Genomic DNA, 15,039 nt, shown 5'->3' on the forward strand with positions numbered 1-15,039 from the left:
GGGAGAGGGCTGGGGGGATGGGGTAATGGGTGATGGGCATCGGGGAGGGTATGTGTTGTCATGAGCACTGGGTACTATATGACTGATGAGTCACAGACCTGTACCCCTGAAAGAAATAATACATTATATGTTAGGTAATTGAATTTAAATTTTAAAAAAAGGTAAATACAAAAAAAAATCCTAAAAAAAAAAAAAAAGAAAATGTGTCTGCATTCACTAGATAGTCCATTGTGTATCTTATTATGTCTGATTTATTTTGGCTTCTTACCACATATTTCTAAACCATAATGTTGTTTATAAATATTGATATTATTTGTTTATAAGAAATTGTATGCCTTATGTTAATGGTTTCTTTTTTTCAATTACAATATGCTAATCAAAATTTATAATTAAAGAAGTTTAACTGAGCTGTATTTTTGTTTGGTTTGCATTATTTTACTGCTATTAAAATAAGCCATATCATTTAAAAAAAAGTCAAGGTAAATTTTAAATGTTAATATTTCTGATTTATTGAGCTTGAATTATGCCACCATGCTTATGTAAAATGAAAGTGGCACCATGGTGAAACAGAAAAGTTGCTCAGTTGTAACAGTTTTGGTTCATTCTTTCTTGAGACCTCCTTCCCTTATAGTCTGGAACCATAGCAAAAGGATACTGACTGCATCTCTTATTATTGTAGTGCTGAGGTTACTGAAGTTATATAAAACACATCTCAATCTCTCTTTCCTGGAAAGGAAAGTCCTGCTGGCTGACTGACAAGTCTAAGCAGGAGAATTAAGATAAACATATTTCATGTTTCGCACACAAATGCAGAATCTGAATAACCACATGACTTCATATTTGTGATCTCAAAGAGGGAATTTCTCCTTTATTTTTTTTCTGGCAGTTAATGTAAGAGCACTCTGAATCTCTAAGCTTCTGAAGTGTTAGTGGTAGAGATGGTTTAGTATAGATGTAGTTTGTAATGTTTTATCCATTTAGCATGTGTTTATTTTTCCTTATGTACTCAAAGGTGACTTAATTGTTCAGCTCAGTGACATTACAGCTAAGAATCATTCATTAACAAAAGGAGAAGCAATGTCAATCTAACAAATCAGAACTGTTTATTTTATATTGAGTTGAATATTCGACTCTAACATTTTTCTATGTACAAAACACGAATATCTTAAGGGTTCCTCATAATTGCATTGTAGGGGAATTCAATATGTCATAAATACTTCTTAAAGATTTGACACTAGACTATAGTATCCATATGTTGGTTAATTTTCTTATGAGCCCCAGGATGGGAAGACTTAAAGATGAATTTGAGAAAAAAATGAGGATTAACACGTTCTGTTAAAATGTTACATGTATCTTGCTTAAGTTTTTGGTCATTAATTTATATCCACCCAATTACATAAAGCAAATTTGGAGGGGGGAAAAAAAGAAAAAATGTGCAGAGAGGAGCATTGGGAAATGCCATGAATGTTAGTATGAAAACCCTATGTTAGTAACAATAATTTAATGGAGGAGTTGAAGGGTAAATGGCAATGATTTTCTCCACTTAGCAACAGCAAAGCTTATTTCCTCTCCCTCTTAACACTTTATCTTGAAGAAATAGCGTGTCTGAGTTTTCACATTTACCTTCGGGACAGAGAAACTTTTCTAGGGATTAAGCCCCGTCTCCTATTTTTACAATGAAGAGATATTTCTTAGGTTGAGGAGATATAACCTCTACATAATATGTTATAACCCAAATACTCTCTAGATGAGTGGGGCAGCTAGGTGGTTCAGTCGGTTAAGCGTCTGCCTTAGGCTCATGATCTCAGGGTCCCCACATCAAGCCCCAAGTCAAGCTCCTTGCTCAGCGGGGAGTCTGCTTCTCCCTCCCCCTCTGCCTCTCCCCCTCCCCACTCATGTTCTCTCCCTCTCCCTATCTCAAATAAAGAAAATCTTTAAAAACCACTTTAAAAAAAAGTAATTTTTAGATGTGTAAAAAGGTTCCCTTGGAATTAGCGTAGTGGTCTCTCACAAGATACACCAGTATTTGTCACCAGGTGTAGCCCCTATCTCAGTTAAGAGAAGTGACGGATCCATTTTGCTCTACAATATGAGACCTGTGAGATTTTTTTCTCCTAACTGTGGTCAATCCTGTGCTGAGTTACCAGGATGTAAATCTGTTAATGTTTACTCAGTAATATATGTTTTTTTTCTCTCTCCTCTATGTTGCTACAGAAAGATCATTTTAGTGACAGAGTTCTTTTACTTCTCCACATGTGAAGGGGACCAAAACCCCATAAGTTTCACATTCGTTTACCATTTCTAATAGGAATATGGTCACTGAAACACGCATCCTCTGTATATATTGATGAGAGGATCAAGACTCTCTAAGGAGAGACATAGTTGGACTACTCAGAGCTCACTGGTAGTCATTGGAGCTGTCTACTTATTTCATAGTTGCTCTGGACCTTCAATAGACTAAAGGGCCCCACACAACTAAAATATGTCTCTATTAATAAAAAAGAATGGGGTTTCAGTATGTAGAATTGACAACGATGTCAAGTTGAATAATATATTTTGATTGGAAACAACATGGTGAGGTTGGTTATGTACAGATTATAGGGAGAGTATAGTCCAGTGTATGGAGGTACAAGAGCAAATATCCAGAAGGACCCAGAAATACAAGTTTGACAGTTAAGCAGGAGGACAGACCTGAAGGGAGACACTTGGAAGTTACCCACATCAAGGTAACTCATGAGCCCATGAAGGTGATTGGGGCAGTACCTTGGAGACTCCCTGCATTGACGTGACCTAGAGACAGCTCTTCTTTCTTGGTACTGCATCTCTTTTATTTCCCCCATCATGGTTGTAATTCTGGCTCTTCTCTTTCTTGTATGGACTGACTACTGTCACAGTCTTCCATGGCTCAGCCTCTCTGTAATCCATACTCCTCATTGCTATCAATGAATAATCTTCAAGAGAGCTGCAAAACCAACTATACTGAATCAAAACCACATTAGGATTAGGAATGCATAAGCTCCATAACAAGTGAATACACAAAGTAAGAATGATTTATACTGAGTTGATTGCTCATCTCATCTCTCCCATTTGAATCATGTTAATATGTAACCTATAGTGACACTAATTTTCATGTTTCACTTGGATGTGCTGAAGGAAGTAATCAGTCATTTCTTGATTTTGAGGGGATCAGAATCACCTCTTGGTCTTTGCTCTGTGTATTCCCAGCATTTCTTTCTTTCACCATCGTAGGGGAACACAGATTGTTACATGTTTCAAAATAAAGATACTACATTAAAGAGAAAGAATTTGAAGTGATGAAAATAAAAATTAAATGACTTTCTACCAAAAATGTATCCCCTATTCAACATTAAGAATAATTTAATATATGGGGCAGCTGGGTGGCTCAGTCATTAAGCACCTGCCTTCGGTTCAGGTCATGGTCCCAGGTTCCTAGGATCAAGCCCCACATCGGGCTCCCTGCTCAGCGGGAAGCCTGCTTCTCCCTCTTGTGTTCCCTCTCTCGCTGTGCCTCTCTCTGTCAAATAAATAAAATCTTTAAAAAAAATAATATGTGTTTCTTACAACTTTATCTCCTTGCATAAATAAGAAATATAGTAGCAAATATAAAACATGCCTTTCAAAAACTGCCCTTCTCTCAAGTGAATTCTGTAAGTATGTGGATGTGTAAGGATTTGTGTGTTGCATGTGTATATTTGTTCATTCTGTTACTTTAATAGTTTCCCAAAGTTTATCTTCCCCAGGCATGGCAGATTTCTGTACTCCAAAGCTTATGAATATTTTAATTACTGACCCCCCAATTAAATCAATGTAAATAAAACATTTTTTTAAAGAAATAAAGGCATCCAACTCCCTTTTATATCCCTTCTGGATCTCCTCTGTCACCATCTATGTTTACAGGACCAACAATCATGTCAGCAGGATCATACATTGCTGCATTCCCCATTCTCCTAGACAAATCTTGAATGCTTGAAACCCCCAAATTAACACTCCAAATTGGTCAAGAAGCAATGATAAAGCTTTTCCAAAGTAATGTCTGTTTTTGTCAGAATTAACTGTTATTCCAAGCTTCCTTTACTACCATTCTTGTAGAGAAATGGAGAAAGAGCCTGTGTTATTTCTCTTCATATGAAACAGATTTTCTGGGTAAATCTCCACGAGAACTAAGCAGTTGTTGAATGTATGAGAAGCCAAGGATGTATAGAATATCACTAGAGAGCAAGCGATGGAAAGCACAAAGGGAAGAATTTATATTTTAAACGAAAATCAAGAAGTTGTCTCTCTGACCTGTGAATCTCTCAGAGTGTCGGGGGCTTTTGAAAAAATCTGTGACTAACGTGATAAAAACTGGAAGAAGAAAACATGAAGATCTCAAAGCCCGAGGTGTCCCGCTTCGCTATAGAATGTAATCGGTGTGATTCCTCCACAGGAAATTTTATTTTTTTTTGCTTTCCTCAGTTGTAACAAACACAATTCCGGGACAGAGCTGAGACTAGGTTGCTGTCAAGTTGGAGGACTGAGCTGGGAACCAATCAGCGCGCAGCGTGGTTGTTGTATATATACACACGCGCACGCCAGGGCCAGGCAGCTCAACTCCGAGACTTTATTATCATTTTTGTTTTCTGCTTTCACCTTCAGGAGTCCAAACGTACGATGTCTGAAACCGCACCTGCCGTGCCTCCTGCCCCTTCTGCCGCGGAGAAAACGCAGGTCAAGAAGAAGGCCCGCAAGTCGGCAGGTGCCGCCAAGCGCAAGGCGTCCGGGCCCCCCGGTGTCCGAGCTCATCACCAAGGCCGTCGCCGCCTCCAAGGAGCGCAGCGGCGTGTCCCTGGCCGCGCTCAAGAAGGCGCTCGCGGCCGCCGGCTACGACGTGGAGAAGAACAACAGCCGCATCAAGCTGGGCCTCAAGAGCCTGGTGAGCAAGGGCACCCTGGTGCAGACCAAGGGCACCGGCGCCTCGGGCTCCTTCAAAAGCTCAATAAGAAGGCAGCCTCCGGGGAAGCCAAGCCCAAAGCCAAGAAGGCGGGCGCGGCCAAGCCCAAGAGGGCCTCAGGGGCGGCCAAGAAACCCAAGAAGGCCACGGGGGCGAGCACCCCCAAAAAGACCCCCAAGAAGGCCAAGAAGCCCGCGGCAGCGGCCGTCGCTAAGAAAGTGGCCAAGAGTCCGAAGAAGGCGAAGGCTGCCAAGCCCAAGAAGGCCTCCAGGAGTCCAGCCAAGCCCAAAGCCCTGAAGCCCAAGGCAGCCAAGCCCAAGAAGGTGGCTGCCAAGAAGAATTTAGCTAGTTGAGAAAACCTTAACGACTCTTTTCAGAGCCACACAGTTAACCTTATGAAAGAACTTTGTAACACTTGGTTTTTCCAGTATCTTTCACAATTTAAAAAAACCTAAAACAAGTGCACAGCAATCTTTCATAGAAAAAGTCGTTGGCTCTGAAAAGAGCCTTTGAGCATAAGGTTCAAAGGCTCTGGTCACTGGCTTAAAAGAATTAACGCCCTCTCCCCGTGGATGCGGCGTGCCAACGATGTCCTTGGGCATGATGGTGACGCGTTTGGCGTGGATGGCGCACAGGTTGGTGTCCTCGAAGAGCCCCACCAGGTAGGCCTCGCAGGCCTCCTGCAGGGCCATCACGGCCGAGCTCTGGAAGCACAGGTCGGTCTTGAAGTCTTGCGGGCTGCCTTGGTTGCCAGCTGCTCGCGTGGGGCTTTTGCCGCCGGTGGCCTTGCGCGGGGCCAGCTATTTGCGCGCGGCCGGTGACTTGCGGCCATCGTGCAAGCCATCCCAAAATTAACCAAAACAGGTAGCTGATGGAAAAATGAAACCATACATTCCACACTGTTGTATATGAAGAGAGTCCCATTCTGATTGGACAGACATTTGCTTCCTAGGGCTCCAAGTGAAGATATTGGTAGTGACATTTCACTCCCTGAATCACAGGACCTCCAGTACATTTGGAACAAAAATTAATGTCTTCCATGAAAAAAAAATTAACATCTTCCTCCAATCCACTAGTTTAACTGCTGGTGTTTTCAACTTTCTCTCCTCTACCTTATTTACGTTGATCTATCTCTTGTCTACCTCACCTATTTATGTACAATTTCTTTGGCTTTTGAAAGCGGAACTTAATACCAATTGTTGCAATGATATACCTTGTTGGCTCAATAAAAATGTAAGGTTTGGCCCCTGGAACTGGCTTTCTTTAGAGCTTTTTTGAAAAGACACTCTCTACATGTGATTGGCCAAGTACTTTTTTACCCCGGTTGGAGTGTAGGAAGAATAATTTCAGGTCTATTTCTTGATGTCTCTATTCAAAGTTGGATTTTTTATTATATTTTTATTCTATTCCTAAATGGACCATTACCCATGAGTTAATTTCACACTTATTACTATAATTTCATTAAACACATACTTACTCTACACTAACCAAAGTTTGTGTAAAAAGGTGTTAAAAGACACCCAAAGTTGTAAATGTACAAAAAGATCACTGTGTATCTTTTTAAAGTCATACTGAACCCTGAGTTAGGAAGCTCTGTATAAAGGACAACAAATTCCAGAGCATATAGTTTTGTATTCCAGTTTGTAACTGATTAGGCACAGGCCAGTAAAGTTGGATATTGGTTTATTTTTTTTAAAGTATGATTTGCAGGGGCTCCTGGGTGGCTCAGATGGTTAAGCGTCTGCCTTCCGCTCAGGTCATGATCCCAGGGACCTGGGATTGAGCCCCACATCAGGCTCCCTGCTAGGTGGGGAGGCTGCTTCTCCCTCTGCCTCTCTCTCTCTCTCTCTCTGACTCTCATGAATAAATAAATAAAACATTTAAAAAAATAAAAAATAAAGTATGATTTGCAGATGATTTTGTCCACTAAGGTGGAAAACAACTGCCTTCAATAGGATATATTAATAAAGGTATAGTTTTATTGATCTGTAGATCACTAACTAGATTTGGATCTAACCTTTCAACAGAAACCAAGCATTACCCTTCCCACTATCTTACAGCTGGTTTACAATACTGAGGGACTCTGGTATTGATATATTTTAACATGGGACTCAACCTCTCCATACCGTTTTAATCTACAGATGGCAACTCTTATTTTTATGGTAACTCTAAACTGAATGATTAGTTTCACCTTTCTGAGGATTTGGAAGTACTGACATGTATTTATGGATTGATGAACTACCCTGCTGGGCATTTTCAATTAGCTACAATTAATAAAATGTAAGCCCTTTCAATGAGTACGCGGGTGGCTCTGAAAAGAGCCTTTGGTTAAAATGGACCCCTCAATGAATTAAGATTGTATTTTTCCACCTTACTTGCCCTTGGCCTTGTGGTGGCTCTCGGTCTTCTTGGGCAGCAGCACGGCCTGGATGTTGGGCAGGACGCCGCCCTGCGCGATGGTCACGCGGCCCAGCAGCTTGTTGAGCTCCTCGTCGTTGCGGATGGCCAGCTGCAGGTGGCGCGGGATGATGCGCGTCTTCTTGTTGTCGCGCGCCGCGTTGCCCGCCAGCTCCAGGATCTCGGCCGTCAGGTACTCGAGCACGGCCGCCAGGTACACGGGCGCGCCGGCCCCGACCCGCTCGGCGTAGTTGCCCTTGCGGAGCAGGCGGTGGACGCGGCCCACCGGGAACTGCAGGCCGGCGCGCGACGAGCGCGTCTTGGCCTTGGCGCGAGCCTTGCCGCCTTGTTTTCCACGTCCAGACATCTTAACACTCTCTAACCAGGATGCTCCGAAACGGAAAAAGAAATGGGAGTACTAATCCTTTCAGCAAATGAGAAGCAATTATACTTACAAGCCGAATTGTAAATTACGCGGTTTGATTGGCTAAAACAATTTTTAAGTTTGCAACCAATTACAAAACAGAATTAAACACACGTAATATCCATACTATGTTGCAGTTCGCATTTATTTTTTTCAATCAAAGTCTAACTCTTTTAGCACTTCATTCGTATAGGAGCCATTAAATATTATGAGCGTTGCAACCAGGGCACATTTCTTATCCGAGAATCATAGTTTTTGTTCATCATGCCAGAGTCACGGAAGTCTGTTCCTATCCCCGAAGAAGGGCTCCAAGGCGGCGGTGACCAAGGCGCAGAAGAAGGACGGCAAGAAGCGCAAGCGCAGCCGCAAGGAGAGCTACTCGGTGTACGTGTACAAGGTGCTGAAGCAGGTGCACCCCGACACCGGCATCTCGTCCAAGGCCATGGGCATCATGAACTCGTTCGTCAACGACATCTTCGAGCGCATCGCGGGCGAGGCGTCCCGCCTGGCGCATTACAACAAGCGCTCGACCATCACGTCCCGGGAGATCCAGACGGCCGTGCGCCTGCTGCTGCCCGGGGAGCTGAAGCTCCAAATAATCCTGACAAAATGTCTTCAGATTTAACCCCAAAGACGCTTAAGAGCCAGACAGTTTTTCAGCGTGAGTTGTAACGGCTTTGATAGTTAATGTAACTGCTGAAGAGGTTTTGCTTTACTTTGCTGAAAGTGTTAGGCTTGTTGGTGTGTGGTGCTAGCACCTAAAATACACATACCTTTTCACTGGTGGAAAGAGAAAGGTACGAGTGTGGGTAACGGTAGGACAGATTTCTCTTGTTTCTACTGCCCATTATAACCACGAGCCTGGCCCAAGTGGTGACAAAAAATGTTTCACTGAAGCTGCTGGGATGTAGTGTCCTTTACACATTGGTTCTATGAAAAGCCAAGAGGGCTTAAGAAATTTGTTAGCGCTATTTTTGTTAGTGGTATGTTGTGGTAAAAAGAAACTGGTTTATTTCCAGATTAATCTTTGTACACTTTTAATGGATTTATTTGCTTAAGACAACATAATTTGTAAATAGTAGTGGGAACAAGCCAATGCATGAAAATTGAAAAACAAACATCACTGACTCCAAGATGTGGTCATTTAATTGTAATGAGAATTTCCCCAAGGCTTGTTTAATGAAATGTGAGACCACTGGCAAAATTCCACATTAAGTAATGATGCTGGCAGTCCAAGATAGAAACTCCTTTTAAGGATATTTTGGTGCCTCTCCCTTAAAATTAGTATTTTCCTCCAGGGTGGATTTTAAATCAGCTTATTTCTGTCCTGGTCAACAAAAGTTATTTTTAAATTAAAAAAAATTAATATGGGGCCTCCTGGGTGGCTCAGTGGGTTAAGCATCTGCCTTTGGCTCAGGTCATAATCCCAGGGTCCTGGGATCGAGCCCCCTGTCGGGCTCCAGCAGGGAGCCTGTTTCTCCCTCTGCCCTTCACCCTGCTCTGATAAATAAATAAATAAATAAATAAATAAATAAAATCTTTAAAAAATTTTTCATATGTCGTTCTAGTAACACTACCACTGCCCTAGCATAGGCAGACATATATAATAATGGTGATGGAAATTTACACTTTTCTCCTTGTAATTAGAAATGTACTTAAAGTTATAAACTGCCATGAATGGTATGCCACATGAATTAAATGCTAAGGATGAACATACAGAATATTTTTAGGGGTTCAACCCAGGTAGGGAAAAAGTAAAACTATTTTATATTCTTGTATAATTTCTTCCATGAATAACAAACTTTCTACTCCCCACACAACACAAATGCGGGCGCACACACACACAAAACAACATACACAAAGAACATATACATCTTCAAACAAAACAAAAGCAACAAGGAAAGAAATGTAAAAGAATGAAATCTAACAATACCAGGAAACTGTATATGAGAGCTTCTGTTGTTATAGTCAATTTTTGCTTTATGTATTCCCAGAAGTAAACAAGGTATGTATGACCTTTCCCAGAGTACAAGATCACCCTGAAAGTATATATGGTAGTGCATCCATTTATTCTTCCCGCTTGTAGAACAGGAAGTATATAGCTTTCTATCAAATTCTAAAAACACTGTGACCTATGGTGCTAGGCAGAAAAATACCATCACGATTATCTTTAACTCCGAACCTCTACGGGTCTGTGAATATGTTAGGTTCCATGACAGAGGGCAATTAATGTTGCAGATGGTAGTAAGATTGCAAATCACCTGATTTTTTAAAAGAGAGATTATCCTGGATTATCCAAGTGAACCCAGTATAATCACATGGATACTTAAAATTGGATGAGGGAACCTGAGTACAGAACCAGAGAGATAACAGCCCGAGGCTTTGGCCAGAGATAGCTGGCCTTGAAAACTGAGAAAAGGGGCCCTGAGCCAAGGAAAGAGGATAGCTGATAGGAGCTGGAAAGGGCAGACAAACAGATTTCTTTTGATAGACCCCAGAGAAGAATGCAGATTTCCTGACACGTGAGATCCATGCCCAAATGCTGATCTACAGAATTATGAAATTATAAATTTTTACTGATATAAGCCGCTAAATTTGTGATAACCTGTCAGACCAGCAATAGGAAATTAATACCCCCCCATAGCTTAAGAATTGATTCTGTATTCATTGAGGTTAAGATTACAACTACACATATATGTAAATTTAAATGTATACTTATTATCAGAATTGTTATAGATGCGTGTAAATTCTTCCTAAATATTGCAGGCTCCCATAATGTTGAAGGTTCTCTAATTTTGAGAGCAGCATTTTACGTTTCCTTTCTTCCTGGTGTTTAGGATGTCTGGATTTAAGAGCAGCAATTCTAATTTCATGGAGTAACACTTGCTCCACTCGTTGTAGTATTATTACTTCTGATTATAACTCTACTTCAAAAAGCTTGCATTTATTATATATGAAATATGGGAGAAATGGAAAACTTTGCCTCATAATGTTCATAAAAACCTTCTGAATTGTAAATTCCTCTAAAATGTGTATTTTTATTATAAATTATTGCATTTTGTTTTCACAAGTGTCCATAGTTTATTTTAATTATTTATTACTTAGTAATATTTAGTAATAGCCTCATTTTATAAAGTGAGGCACAGTGGGTGTGAGAACCAAAGCTCATTTACATGGCAGAACCTTCGCACCAAAGTCTTCTCTTTCAAAGGTGTCTGGATAGAATTCAAAGACACTTCACATCAAGTAGATTTGTCAACACTTTAGTATTTTTACATAGATTATCTCCTCTCTCCAGCACTAAGCTACATACCTCTTTTCTTGGTGCATTCCTTGTTCAGCTTTCCTTACGTGTCCTGAGTCAGCCAAGAAGAAAGGCTTGGTTAGGCTAGGAGAGGAAACCCCACATTCCATAGGACTGCCGCTGCCCTCAAATTCAATTCACTTCTATATCCTGGAATACTTCCCCTGCCTGGGAGAACTGATGGTGGTAAACCTGAGACTGTTAGTCCCTTGAAAGCAAAGAAAATATCTTACATGATTATCAAAGTGCCTGATGGAAAGAGGAAATGCAATAAACAAATGCTTTCAAATGTAAAGTAGTCGTGGCCCTTATTTAAAACAATGGAGCTTGGAGCCATGCATCTCTCAGGAAAATGGAAAAGTATTGATTTTTACAAATATAATTTAATTAAAAGCTACCCAGGTTTTTCAGCCAAAACTGAGGTATCCCAGAGACAATTGAAGGCAAAAGTAGGGGCTTGGGGCACAAAGAAAAGAAAAAGTTATACAACCTGTAAATTTGGAAGAGGCCAAGTGGAATTCAGGCTGACAACTTAGGAGGGACAGGAATGGAAACATTTCTGGGAGCGTAGAAATCAGAGGGTGGTGGAACTAATTGCTACTGGCAGGATACAAGACCTAGGGGTAGGGAGAGAACAGGGGCACCTTCTAACTCCTTCCCAGCTTCCATAGCATTCTGTAGACTGAAATGGAAATTGAATGTGTGCAAAGTTCCAGGCCCTGTAACATGGACAAGAGAGACTATAAGTTTTGAAGCAGAAAAAGACGTACGTGCTTTTACTACGCGGGTGGGCATCGGTTGTTTCTCCTATAAAAGGCCGGTCTTCAAACAAATTCAATGTCAAAAGTATACTTAACGTTACAACTCTTTGGATGAAAATATAGGTGGCTCTGAAAAGAGCCTTTGGGTTAGGTTAGCTGAAGACGCTTACTTGGCAAGTTCACTTGGAGCTGGTGTACTTGGTGACGGCCTTGGTGCCCTCGGACACGGCGTGCTTGGCCAGCTCCCCGGGCAGCAGCAGGCGCACGGCCGTCTGGATCTCCCGCGACGTGATGGTCGAGCGCTTGTTGTAATGCGCCAGGCGGGACGCCTCGCCCGCGATGCGCTCGAAGATGTCGTTGACGAACGAGTTCATGATGCCCATGGCCTTGGACGAGATGCCGGTGTCGGGGTGCACCTGCTTCAGCACCTTGTACACGTACACCGAGTAGCTCTCCTTGCGGCTGCGCTTGCGCTTCTTGCCGTCCTTCTTCTGCGCCTTGGTCACCGCCTTCTTGGAGCCCTTCTTCGGCGCCGGAGCCGACTTGGCGGGTTCGGGCATCGCGACTACCAACAGTTCGATTGACAAAGCAAATAAAAATCCTAAGATGTCCGCCTACATCCAGAGTCTCCTCTTTTATAGGCCATCTATGCAAATAAGGTATGCAAGAATATCCGAATCTGATTTGATAATGAATTAGTGACGGGGAATATGTAAATTTGAGTGCGTCATATCTGCTTTCTTATTGGTGGGATTGCCAAACGATGACCTTAACCAATCCCAACTCGAGTTTTCCACTTCCATCCAGCACTATAACTGGCATCTTTCTGCAGCTCGCAGGACATTTCTTTTCTCTCTTTCTGTGGGTTTTGGCTCTCAGATATCACTCGCTATGTCAGGTCGCGGCAAACTAGGCGGCAAGGCTCGCGCCAAGGCCAAGACGCGCTCGTCGCGGGCCGGCCTGCAGTTCCCGGTGGGCCGCGTCCACCGCCTGCTCCGCAAGGGCAACTACTCGGAGCGGGTCGGGGCCGGCGCGCCCGTGTACCTGGCGGCCGTGCTCGAGTACCTGACGGCCGAGATCCTGGAGCTGGCGGGCAACGCGGCGCGCGACAACAAGAAGACGCGCATCATCCCGCGCCACCTGCAGCTGGCCATCCGCAACGACGAGGAGCTCAACAAGCTGCTGGGCCGCGTGACCATCGCGCAGGGCGGCGTCCTGCCCAACATCCAGGCCGTGCTGCTGCCCAAGAAGACCGAGAGCCACCACAAGGCCAAGGGAAAGTGAAATGTTTGCAAAACCAACAGTCCCTCTTGAAAATCAAAGGCTCTTTTAAGAGCCACCCAAATTTTCTGGAAAGCGCTGAAATACTTAAAAACCATAGGTGACGTGTTAAGTATTAGCCATTTGACTACACGCAAATCTTGTTACACGTAACCTGCTTTAAAGTTTACTATTTTAAAAATTGGGTAACTCCTCCCGTTCTTGCCACAGTGTTCATTTCCAATTAAAATGTTACTTAACGTCTCCTATGGTATAAAATTAGATTCATGAAACAAATTACATAAAACGTTTGCAAATGCACAATTACAATTACATGACTTGGGGATGTAAGCTATGTAAATGACAGAATTATAGTAATTGAGACCAAAATATCAACACGTTGAGACTGTTTAATATACAAGTGTACAGTTTACATACAAATGTACGTAATTACCTATATACTATATTCAAACTTGCGGTCAGAAAGTCTTAAAACGTATGAAAGAAATGAGAGAACAAAGGAGAGATACCTGACCAATCACATGTCATGGCGGGCTGTTTAAATTTTATGGCAGCCTGCATTCTTACTAAAAATTATTTTACCTATTCGTTTTTGCCTTTTCACAAAAAAGCAATGAATGAAGTACACTCACATCAACTCTAAATGAAATCTCGTTTTTATGAACTCAATTTCAAGTAAACTAGGAGTAAATATAAAGAAATACATTTTGATTCTATATTCAAATCTTAGTGGAAATCCAATCATTTCTCGCGAAAGCAACCGGAGAGCCAATTAGATCACAGCGCGGGACCTACGAACCAGACTGGTCTATAAATACCGTCAGAACCGACAACTTGGTACTCTCCAGTCCGTTTCCTCTTCTGTTGTTTGTCATGGCTCGCACGAAGCAGACGGCCCGCAAGTCGACCGGCGGCAAGGCCCCGCGCAAGCAGCTGGCCACCAAGGCGGCCCGCAAGAGCGCGCCGGCCACCGGCGGCGTCAAGAAGCCGCACCGCTACCGGCCCGGCACGGTGGCCCTGCGCGAGATCCGGCGCTACCAGAAGTCCACCGAGCTGCTGATCCGCAAGCTGCCGTTCCAGCGGCTGGTGCGCGAGATCGCGCAGGACTTCAAGACCGACCTGCGCTTCCAGAGCTCGGCCGTGATGGCCCTGCAGGAGGCGTGCGAGGCCTACCTGGTGGGGCTCTTCGAGGACACCAACCTGTGCGCCATCCACGCCAAGCGCGTCACCATCATGCCCAAGGACATCCAGCTGGCGCGCCGCATCCGCGGGGAGAGAGCATAATCCAAGGCTATTTTCTCTGGACTTTGAAAAAGGCTCTTTTCAGAGCCACCTACTTTATCAAAAAGTGTTGTAATGCTTTCCTTACATCTCCCTTCGTGAGAGTCTTCTCTTTCAAGTAATACTCAAGCCATATTAGATGCATGCAGTGAGTTTTATAACAATCTTGTTTGGATTCATAGTAATTGTGTGTAAGGTTACATAATCCATCGCTTAATTTTAGAAAGATACTCACCTGATAGGATGTCTTTCAAACTCTAGCTGTTTGATAAGGGCACAGAATGGCTTTTAGATATTAAAAGATAGGGACTTCCCTATTTACCGGCAGCCTTCTATCCTTTTGCAGTGTGAAAGAAAAGGGCAATACTGTTAGCACTAGAGTCAAGGTCTAGGTGAATCAAGTGAAATGCATAGTTTTTTAATGGGTCTCCAATCCACTGGGTTAGGCCTCAGTAGCTTAAAAAGCAAATACAAACCTGATTTTTTTTCACATGGAGAAATTGTTTTTCATGCCCTTACATTATGCTCTATCAAAGTATAAAATTCGAAATAATAAGCCAAGTCTCATATAGTGAGTTTTTCCAATATATAAGTCATCAATAAGGGACGATCAGGAAGATAAGCCTAGTACAAAGGAGTA

General features: G+C 42.7%; 4 protein-coding genes and 2 pseudogenes across 4 annotated transcripts; 4 read left to right on the forward strand and 2 right to left on the reverse strand.

The window, feature by feature from the left end:
- The first annotated feature begins 4,559 nt into the window (after positions 1-4,559).
- Positions 4,560-5,337, forward strand: LOC113926858 (annotated as a pseudogene).
- Positions 5,338-5,356: 19 nt separating this feature from the next.
- LOC118357155 (histone H2A type 1-H-like) lies at positions 5,357-7,736 on the reverse strand. The gene is made up of 2 exons (XM_035728413.1): positions 7,327-7,736; positions 5,357-5,819 (listed from the first exon to the last, which is right to left on the reverse strand). The coding sequence occupies exons 1-2, from the start codon at positions 7,713-7,715 to the stop codon at positions 5,504-5,506; spliced, it is 705 nt and encodes a 234-aa protein (XP_035584306.1). The 5' UTR covers positions 7,716-7,736; the 3' UTR covers positions 5,357-5,503.
- A 201-nt stretch (positions 7,737-7,937) lies between these two features.
- Positions 7,938-9,128, forward strand: LOC118355946 (annotated as a pseudogene).
- Positions 9,129-9,263: 135 nt separating this feature from the next.
- Positions 9,264-12,420, reverse strand: LOC118357173 (histone H2B type 1-C/E/F/G/I). The gene has a single exon (XM_035728447.1). It carries the CDS (start codon positions 12,395-12,397, stop codon positions 12,017-12,019), a length of 381 nt encoding a protein of 126 aa, XP_035584340.1. The 5' UTR covers positions 12,398-12,420; the 3' UTR covers positions 9,264-12,016.
- A 308-nt stretch (positions 12,421-12,728) lies between these two features.
- LOC118357161 (histone H2A type 1-B-like) lies at positions 12,729-13,357 on the forward strand. The gene has a single exon (XM_035728424.1). It carries the CDS (start codon positions 12,729-12,731, stop codon positions 13,119-13,121), a length of 393 nt encoding a protein of 130 aa, XP_035584317.1. The 3' UTR covers positions 13,122-13,357.
- A 628-nt stretch (positions 13,358-13,985) lies between these two features.
- LOC113928019 (histone H3.1) lies at positions 13,986-14,402 on the forward strand. Its single transcript, XM_035728453.1, has one exon. It carries the CDS (start codon positions 13,992-13,994, stop codon positions 14,400-14,402), a length of 411 nt encoding a protein of 136 aa, XP_035584346.1. The 5' UTR covers positions 13,986-13,991.
- The last annotated feature ends 637 nt before the right edge of the window (positions 14,403-15,039 follow it).

This window comes from Zalophus californianus, chromosome 7 (genome assembly GCF_009762305.2).
Source record: "Zalophus californianus isolate mZalCal1 chromosome 7, mZalCal1.pri.v2, whole genome shotgun sequence".
Lineage (NCBI taxonomy): Eukaryota > Metazoa > Chordata > Mammalia > Carnivora > Otariidae > Zalophus > Zalophus californianus.